At 42.3% G+C, this 9,991-nt stretch overlaps 1 protein-coding gene across 2 annotated transcripts in view; it reads right to left on the bottom strand.

The window, feature by feature from the left end:
• Positions 1 to 7,596: 7,596 nt before the first annotated feature.
• ZDHHC9 (zinc finger DHHC-type palmitoyltransferase 9) overlaps positions 7,597 to 9,991 on the bottom strand; it is a 35,830-nt gene continuing 33,435 nt past the window's right edge. For both annotated transcript variants that reach the window (XM_049872366.1, XM_049872367.1), the window contains one exon: positions 7,597 to 8,724. In XM_049872366.1, the coding sequence (XP_049728323.1) occupies positions 8,608 to 8,724 (117 nt within the window). In that variant the 3' untranslated portion in view covers positions 7,597 to 8,607. The remainder of the gene's footprint in view (positions 8,725 to 9,991) is intronic.

Below are 9,991 nucleotides of genomic sequence, written 5' to 3'. Positions count from 1 at the left end.
CCCCATCCTCTAAATTTGCACCACCTGTTACTTCCATTTCACTCCCTTCGAGGCCCATCTCACCTATGATCCCTAGTTAGTGTAGTGGGCAAGAGCAAAGTCTTCGGAGTTGAACTAATGTGTTTGCAAATCCTGGCTCCACCACTTACTGGTTACATGACGTCAGGTAAGTTGCATACATACACATTTCTGTTCTGTAAAATAGGAATAATGACCTAACAATACCTACTCCCTGGGGTTGTTAGAAGAAATTAGATAATGTAAATGAAGTTCCTGGCACATAGTGACAATAAATGGCAACCAATAGACATTTTTGTAACCTCCAGGATACTGCATTCCAGACTGGGCACAAAGAGTTAAGAGCCCAGCCAGCTTACCAACTCAGAGCTCAAGGTCCCTCCCTCCTCCCCATTCCACCAGGGGAAGCAGCTTGGGGCCTTAGCTCATCCCAGCTGACTCTTTCTCCCCTCTCACTCCCTACCTCTCATTCTTACAACCTTACCTTAGACTACTCCAGGTAGGTTCTGATCGGCTCTCCCAGCGCCCCCCACACACAAAGGCTGCTGCCTCCGCAAATGCCCTCTCCTCCCCTTGAACCCTATAGCAGCCTGATGTGATACATGGCACCAAGGCCCCAGCCTCTGCTAGTCACCTTCCAACCTCTCACTGTGTGAAGGTTTTTCACAGAAGTCGGAGGCTGTAGTAGGGCCATTAGAGACCAAGGGCATTAAAACAAAAGCCAAAATGAGGTTTCTGGAGGTGGGGAAAGGCACCGACCACCATAGGCTCAGTAAGGTCAAATACCACCAACCCCCTCAAGTCAGGAAATTCAGGATGAGGTCTGAGGTTTCCCAGCTGGGGAAAAGAAGTGGCTCTCACACCTCTCCTTCACAATAGAGGTTACCTTACCTTCTCACACCACAGCAGCCCGCACTACATATTATTCAGCTACCAACACAATCAAGTGGGAAGGAACTGCCTCCCCTCTAGACGCAGCCAAGACTCCTCCTCCAGGAAGGCCCTAAATAAACGGAATTCTATAGCACTTGATGCGTAGGCTTCACTTTTCCTATAACTTCACAGTTACCAATATAGCATTTGTATACCATTGCCTCTGGGACCTGCCAGGGATAGCTCGGAAAGAGTCCAGGGCAATGGCCCTCACAAAGGGACAGGCAACTTGACTGTGGGAACCCAGCAAGGCAATTTCCTGACTTTCTGTGCTAATGAAACCCCACCATCAGTTCAACCGAAGTGCAGGGGTCTGGAGAAAGATTTAAGAGACTGACATTTAAAACAAAAACCAAATCACCATCCCCCTATATCAGCCCAACTCTATGCCTAATATGGAGGGATCACTGATAAAATTAATCCTAAATGGCAAGTAATCCTAAAATCATTGCTGTTTCTCAATTTACAAGATAGTGAGATCTGCAGTGTAATTTCTTCTAAAGTTAATCCAAGCACGTGGTCAATATTTAACATGTATTTATTGAATACTAAATCAATGAAAGGCTCATTTCATGCAAGTGACATTTGGAATTATTCAAACTCCCTTATCTGTTTACATCTACTTGACAAAAGGGGCAGTGGGTTTTGCCAAGTTCTCTGGACTGGGATTAGGAGATCTGGGTTCTGGCTTTGGCTCTACTAGTAAACTCTCTGTGACCTGGGGTAAGTCCCCGTATTAGTTTGTCAGGGAGAGAAAGAGACTGTGCAGCATGGATTACATTTTCAATATATCCCTTTCAGTATGTTGCACGACACTGTATTTTATGACAAATAATCATCATGTCTCTTATTTGGGCACAAAGCTATAACCCCTTTAGCCGAGGTGGCACAGCCAAATAGCTGCAGATGAGCAGTGCTGACAGAAAAGGCAGTGGGAAGTGGTGGAGGGTTGAAGAAAGAGTAAAGGGGCATGGAATGTTAGGAAGATCATTCTATTTTAAGTTCCAGAGTTGTGAAACGCCTTCTAAGTTAAGGGTCCCCTCATTTCCTGCCCCATGGTAGAGTGTGAGCTCTAAGCTCTCATTAATCAATTAGAAAACCCCATAACACCAAAAGAAAAATAGACCAAGGACTTGAAAGACAATCCACAGGAGAAATACAAGTGGCAAAAAACATAAGGCAGAGGGGAGGTACAGAAAACGCATAATCTTATTATTAACCAAAGAAATAGAAAGTAAATGACACTGAGATACCATTTTACAACTATCAAGTGACCAAATTTTTAAATGAGATGTGCTAAAGTGGGCTGTCTGATACACTGCTGGCAGGACAAACCAGGCCAGCCTTTCTGCAAAGCAATTTGGCCATATTTTTCAAGAGCATTCCCTTTGACTCAACAGTTCCACTTCTAGGAATCTCTCCGATGGAAATAATCACAGATACGCCCATATATAAGGGAGTTCATCACAGCATCATTTATAATAATGAAAAATTAGAAACTCCTAGATGTCAGACAGTAGGGGAATGGTTGTGTACATATTATGGAGTCATTAAGAAGTTTTCAAATAATTTCTACTGATAGAGAAAATGCTAAGTAAAAAAGCAGTATTACAAAACTATATTTATTAGAACAGAACTCAAATTCTTAAAAAGTCCAGGTCTACTGGACTAGTTGAGACTAGATGACTCCCGGAGACTATCACCCTGAGATACTCTTTAAGCCTTGAACTGAAACTATCCCCTGAGGTCACCCTTTACGTAAATAACAGATTGACTCATAAAATAAAGATAACACCTGTGAGTACTGAACTCCTTTAAAAAAATCATCTACATGAGACCAAATGGTCAACAATTACCTAAAACAAAGATGAGAAGGTGAGGGAGCAGGGAAACTAGATTACTGGAAATAGAACAACCAGAATGCTATTAATGAGAATGCTGACACATTGTAAAAAATGTAGCCAATGTCACTAAACAATCTGTGCCGAAATTGTTAAATGCAAACCTAAATTTGCTGTGTAAACTTCTACCGAAAACACAGTATTATTTTTTAAAGAAACTATTTATAGTTGGATTCCAGTTATGTTTAAAAACACACATGTGCAGAAAAAAAAAAGACTAGACAGAAATACCTCAAAACATTAACAGCGATTATTATGTCTTGGTGATGAGTTCATGGGTGATTTTTTAAAAAATCTTTACTTTTCTGCACTTTCCCAGTTTTCAGCAGTGAACATGTATTACTTTTAAAATTAAAAAAAAAAGCAAATAAAGGTGTGAGGGGAGGGGACTGTTTATTTTCTAAGCTTTCCAAATATTTAGAGTGAGAAAGGGACCTTTGAGATGATCTCATCCAGTGGTTCTCAATCCCATCAGACCCAGCCCTCCCTTGGTATACTCAATATTTTGTAATGCGCCCCCTACCACTTTAAAATAAATTTCATATTTAATACAACTTGCTTATGTACATAATTTTTCTAGAATAGAAATACACTAACTATAATACAAAGGAGAAATAAAGGGAAAGTAATTTATAATACCGCCACCCATCTGTCAGTCTGTTGTACTGTAGTGGCTTGCATGTCACTATGATGCTAGAAGCTATGCTACTGGTATTTCAAATACCAGCAGGGTCACCAATGGCAGACAGGTTTCAGTGGAGCTTCCATACTAAGACAGACTTGGAGGAAGGGCCTGGAGTCTACTTCTGAAAATCAGTCAATTAAAACCTTATGGATCACAGCAGAACATTGCCCAACTTGTGTCCTTTGGACATGTCACCAGGAGGGATCAATCGCCAGAGGATGACACCCTGTGTAGTGATGCAGAGGGCCAGCGAGGGTGAGAGAGACCCTCAGTGAGATGGACTGGCACAATAGCTGCAACGATGGATTCAAACATGCCGGTGATTATGAGGTTGATGCAGGACCGGGCAACGTTTCATTCTGTTGTACGTACATAAGGTTGCCATGCATCAGAGCTGAATGGATGGGAACAATCTATCTCTATCTAATTTATAAGTACGTAATATGCATTTCAATACGCAAATAACCAGGCAAGACTATACTAAAAGACAGAAAAAGGTAGTCAGGTGTTTCCACCTATATACAGAATCACTGCAAATGCGACCGCTACAAATGAAGACTAATACAGGTATGTTGTATTGACAACTTAAATACATATGAATGGCACTGCCATCAGTGACATGATTTTCAAAAGTCATGAAAAACTCTTGGTAAAATTCTGAACAAAATAAAGTTCCATCTTCCCTCAATTGACATAGTTGTTACATTCCTGAAAATTCAGTGTATATATTAAAACTATAAAAACGTATTTTGTGTTTATTTGTAAAATAATTAACCAGTTGCTGTTGGGTCCATTCTGACTCATGGCGACCCCATGTATGTCAGAGTAGAACTATGATCCATAGGGTTTTCAATGGCTGATTATTTGGAAATAGATCTCCAGGGCTTTCTTCCAAGGCACCTCTGGGTGGACTCAAACCCAGCTGAGCATGTTAACCGACTGCACCACCAGCTAATTATACCAGGGTTTTCCACCAACATTAATTCAAAAGTTTTACAGGCGCAGAGTCATAGTTCCTATTCTCCTTTCATATTTATCTAAAACATGAAATCCACCATTGCTCTCCTTTTTTGTGAACTGGGTTTGCCTCCTTTGAAACGAATGATAGTCATAGTTTTAGCCTTGGACACTATTTCTAAAACCTACCTCCTAAGAGCAGAAAGAGATTTCTAGAATGTATTCTCAAAGCAGACACAAACACTTCGTGAATTATGAGAAACAGTGCTCTTCTTTAGTAGTACCAAGGCACAAGAGCAAATTATCTTTTTTTTTTAAAGCCATTTACTGTAATCCCTCAGTGATTTTCCCCAGCCTGGCCCCAGCCTCAGAAGTATAAAATGAACTGAGCTAGAAGAAAAGGACTAACAGGGCTAGTCTATGGAGAGAGGGCGGGGGGCTACGTTGCTAGGTTACTGCTTTAGCCAATCCAAGTGCTCCCAGAGGGGTACCAGATACAGGACAGGTCTCTCCCTCTCTCTGCCCCACTAAGTTGAGGGCCCTCAAAGAAAGGGGTCAAAAGATGGCGGGAGGGGCAGAGCACTCACACTAGGCACAAGTAAAGAAATGAGGCAGAAGCACAAAGAAACAGACATCCCTGTATTTCTAAAACCATTCAAGTCTCCTTCATTAATTGGCTTCCCCCAAAAAGAAAGATTTCTTTATTAAGAAATACCAGAGAGTGAAAAAACCCAGCACATATACATTTGTAGGCTCACAAAAAAGTGCAGAGATTTACATATTAAATTGCATTTAAGTTCAAAAATAGATTTAAAAACAAAATACTTTTTTCCCCCAACAAGGTAAAGAGATTTGGTCAGTAGTAAAAGGGGCCAGTAAAAGGCAGGAAGGTCAAGACAGGAAGAATGGAATTTAGCTACTGTAGAATTAGAAACCACCTCTGCCATTGGGGGACAAACAAAGGGGGAGATGATGACCTCAGCCAGGGCAAGGGACATGAAGAAATGGCCCAAAATAGCCAACTTCCACCCTCCCTCAGAGATTTTGGATCAGTGCCAACCATCCTGGCCTGGGGAAGTGAGGAGCACAGGAATCTTGAGGAATGGGGAGGAAAGGAAGAGTTGGAAAGAGTGTCAACCATTGAAAAGGCCAAACAATTTACAACCTATTCCCATGGGAAAGATTAATTCTTCAATCTCCCCTCTGACCAGGACTGAGACTAGGGACAGTCCCAGCTCGTTCATGGTATGAATGGGACAGATCTTCTGGTCAAGGTCTTAAACACAGAAGAATTATAAAGGAAAAGAAAGAGGGCAGGGAGTATGGAAAAGCAGAAACTAATAATAATTTCACACCAGAGAGAAGAGATATCCATCTTGGCCCTTTACGTCAGAAAAGGAAAGCTGCTTTGACCGACCAAGGGTCAGCAGGACAGTGGTTGAGGTAAGTAGAGGGAGATCAATCCAGCCTAACCCAGGAGAGGAGGTGGTCTGAGCTAGGATGGGCTAAAGGCGTTCATAGGAGTGGCAGGTTACCTGGAAAAACCTAATAACTTCCAAGCCCTCCTGGATTGGCCTTTTTTTGAACTAGCCAAAATCTAACTACAAGAACAAAACTGAGAGAGCCAGAAAAAGAATGGGGAAGTAGAGGCAGATAAGCGAGAAATCTGAGTCTCTCTCTCTGCCTCTCCCCATTAGAGAAGGATTGCTCTATTCCAATCATGCTACAAGGAAAATCTGGGAGCAGTCAAATTTCATTAATTCCAATTAATTAACGGGAAGGGTGAGATGGGAATTGGCAAGTAGTCTTGATTATAGACTATTTAAAAAGAAATACATACCATCACTTGAAAAAGACCTCTAACAAAATATGTCTAAAGGAAGGCCTTGGTGAGTCTGCTTTAATAACCAAGACTCATTTGCAATGAACAGCACCCATCTATACAAAAACAATATTCTAAGAAAGAATTTGTTTCTGTTCAGTAGAATAAATATAACTCCCCACCCTCCCAATCTTGTTAACACTATATACTGCCTTAAAAGCCCCTTCTTCATAAACCAGTAAAAGCTGAGCTTCAGCTCAGAAATGTAGTATAGATCAATGGAGAGTCTGCAGGCTCTCTTGCCAACATAAAGGGCCCCCTGGAAAATGGAAGTATGGCAAGTAAAAAGCAACCCCTTTTAACACCCACCCCCATCCCCACCCCACACACCAACACATTCACACCCCATGGTGGTTCTGGAAATGGAAGGGGGAAGGAGGAGGCAGGCAGTTTGCATTAGACACAGTTTAATTGCCTTCGAATAGATTAAAAGTTCTGGTTTACACTTTCCCCCCTCCCCATAAGTCATCCAGACAGGACCCTGGCTTAGAAAGAGAAAAACACAGGTGCTCTAGGAAATATAGCCACATATAATACATAAATCTTCTTCCCTGAAATAGAGCAGGTCCTGAGCAGAGTGGACTGGGGGCCACAGCCCACCCCCAAGGTGAAGTGGCTCTGGGACTCTGTCGGTGGAAGTGCTGGAAGAATGGGGCTTGGAGGAAGCCCCGGTGTGGTTACCATAGCCCGAGGTGGGCAAGGCCTTGGAGTGGGTTACCCGGGAGGGCAGCAGTGCTGGGCTTTCCCTCCTCACTCAGCCTAGGCTTAATGGAAGTATTGGTTATCCTTTTTTTCTTTTTTGCGGGGACATAGGGGGAGAGGAGAGGAGAGGAGAGGAGAGGAGAGGAGAGGAGAGGAGAGGAGAGGAGAGGAGAGGAGAGGAGAGGAGAGGAGAGGAGAGGAGAGGAGAGGAGAGGAGAGGAGAGGAGAGGAGAGGAGAGGAGAGGAGAGGAGAGGAGAGGAGAGGAGAGGAGAGGAGAGGAGAGGAGAGGAGAGGAGAGGAGAGGAGAGGAGAGGAGAGGAGAGGAGAGGAGAGGAGAGGAGAGGAGAGGAGAGGAGAGGAGAGGAGAGGAGAGGAGAGGAGAGGAGAGGAGAGGAGAGGAGAGGAGAGGAGAGGAGAGGAGAGGAGAGGAGAGGAGAGGAGAGGAGAGGAGAGGAGAGGAGAGGAGAGGAGAGGAGAGGAGAGGAGAGGAGAGGAGAGGAGAGGAGAGGAGAGGAGAGGAGAGGAGAGGAGAGGAGAGCCTCTCTGTGCCTTGGATTCCCCATTTGTGCATTCCAGGCCTCTGCAGGCCTCACACAGGGAGTCTGATGGGGTAGTGTTTAAGTGAGCACTCGGGCTTCATCTGAGGAAAAGAAACCACCAAAGTGCAGACTTTTATTACTGCCATTACTGCTCCTAATGGGAGCACGAGTCAAAACGAAAAAGAAGAGGCTAATGAGAGAGGAGAGATGAGACAGAAAGTGTGAGGGGCTATACCACTGGCATCTCATAAATTCTTATTGAGAATGGCACCGGTATTAAAAAAAAATTTCCAGGTAGTCTATGAGAAATGTAAATTGTTATCTCTACTACAACTACTTACACATATCTAAGTGGAAAAGAGGAGAGCTTGAGTGTTAGTGAGTGGAGGGGGGACAAAGGAGCAGCTACATGAATAAATACAACAAGTGGAAGGTGCCTGCCCCATTCCTGAAAGGATTAGCTGGAAATGTTGGCACTTGCGTAGCTGGAAGACTCCTCCAACCTCACTTTCCATCCTCTTCAATCCTGAAGGCCCCAAGAACTCAGTTAGCATTTCCTGGCCAGAGGTCTCCATGATTGCCTCTGGACTCATGACATGCAGCAGCTTGAAAGGATTTTAGCCAATCTCAAGAAACTTTAACCCCAGAATTAGACCAATGACCCCAATCAGGAGAGCTAGGATTTAGAAGGAAGAGAGGGAAGTCCAAGGAAACTCCGTGGTTGAGGCCATGGAGAACCAGTGCCAGGGCCCAAGAGACCCATTTGTCCAGTTACCAGAGGTGACTGACATCTTCTGCTACTGTCTTGAGTTCAGAAAAAAAAAAAAAGCCTGCAGCAAGAAAATGCCAGTGTGCAATTGGGTGGATACGGATCAAAGAAAAACAATAAAAGGGGCAGCTTACTTGCTCTCTGTCTCAGGTTAATCTTCTCCCCTTAAATCTCTCATAGCCCTAATTAAACATAAACAAAAGTCTCTTCCATAGATAGGCTACTTCTCAGCTTCAGCCATCTCCTGTGGTGGCTCTGGGGGTTCTGGGGGTGGCATCTCTTCAGGAGTGTTGGTTTCCTCCGGCATTTCGTTTGAGCTCAGGTGTTCTGTTGGGAGCTGAGAAAGAAAAGATATCAAATACAATACAAAGCTCTCCCTCAAAATCCAAATGGAGATAATCCATAAACACTGCATTCTTCCTCTGAACCCACTGACCACACTGTTACTACAGATATGTAGCCACCAACACCAAACTCAGAATCAAGACCACACTCTTCTCAGAGGGATGCACTGGAGTTTATTTGAGTTTAATTTTTAACTGTCTGTTGTGGACAGATGTTTCCATTATTATTTGTGGTAATAATAATAGGGGCCACAAATAATTACACAAATGCCCCTTCACAACAGAATGTTGTAATGTATATGTCTAGCAAACCCTAACCCAGTGGTTCTTAACCTTGTTTCTGCCCTTGATACCTGCCTCATTGGAAGAGTGATTCTAAACTAAAGAGGGCGGTATGTGTCAAAATCTTCAGATGATCAGATGTGGTTTGAAAACGGCCCCTGAGGGATTCTAATATACCACTCTTCCCCACATTCAACTGAGAATCATTCGCATAGATTGCTATGATTTAAGACCACACTCCTCAGAAAAATGATATTCAAAAATGATGACGATAATATATAAACATGGGTTTGTTCTACTTCAAAAAGAAAAGGCAAATTAAAGAACAATTACCAACCTTTCAAAAAGCATTCACTTACAAGTAGGATTCTATTTTAAAAGAAAGTTTAAATCCACTAAAAAAAAAAACTATTAGAACTAATAATGACTTCAGCAAGGTTGCAGAATACAAAATTAATATACAAAAATCAATTGTATTTCTACATACTCCCAATGAACAATCTGAAAATGGAATTAGGTAAACAATTCCATTTAGCTAGGATCAAAAAGAATAAAATACTTTGGAATAAATTAACAAAAACGTACAGCTTATATTCTGAGAAGTATAAAAAATTGTTGAAAGAAATTAAAGACCTAAGTAAATGAAAAGGCATCCTGTATTCATGGATCAGAAGACAATATTGTTAGGACGGCAAATTGATCTATAGATCCCAAATTGATCTATAGATCCAATGTGATCCCCATCAAAATTCCAGCTGGCTTCTTTGCAGAAATTGACAAGCCAATCTTAAAATTCATATGGAAGTTCAAGGGACCCAGAATATTAAAAACAAGTGTGAAAAAGAAAAACAAAGTTGGAGGACTAACACTTTCTGATTTCAAAACTTACTACAAAGCTACAGAAATCCAGACCATATGATACTGGCAAAAGGATAGACATATAGACCAGTAGAATAGAATTGAGAGTCCAGAAATAAA

Source organism: Elephas maximus, chromosome X (genome assembly GCF_024166365.1).
Source record: "Elephas maximus indicus isolate mEleMax1 chromosome X, mEleMax1 primary haplotype, whole genome shotgun sequence".
NCBI classification, from domain to species: Eukaryota; Metazoa; Chordata; class Mammalia; order Proboscidea; family Elephantidae; genus Elephas; species Elephas maximus.
The sequence above is the reverse complement of the archived record's forward strand: the minus strand, read 5'-3'. Positions and strand labels throughout refer to the sequence as shown.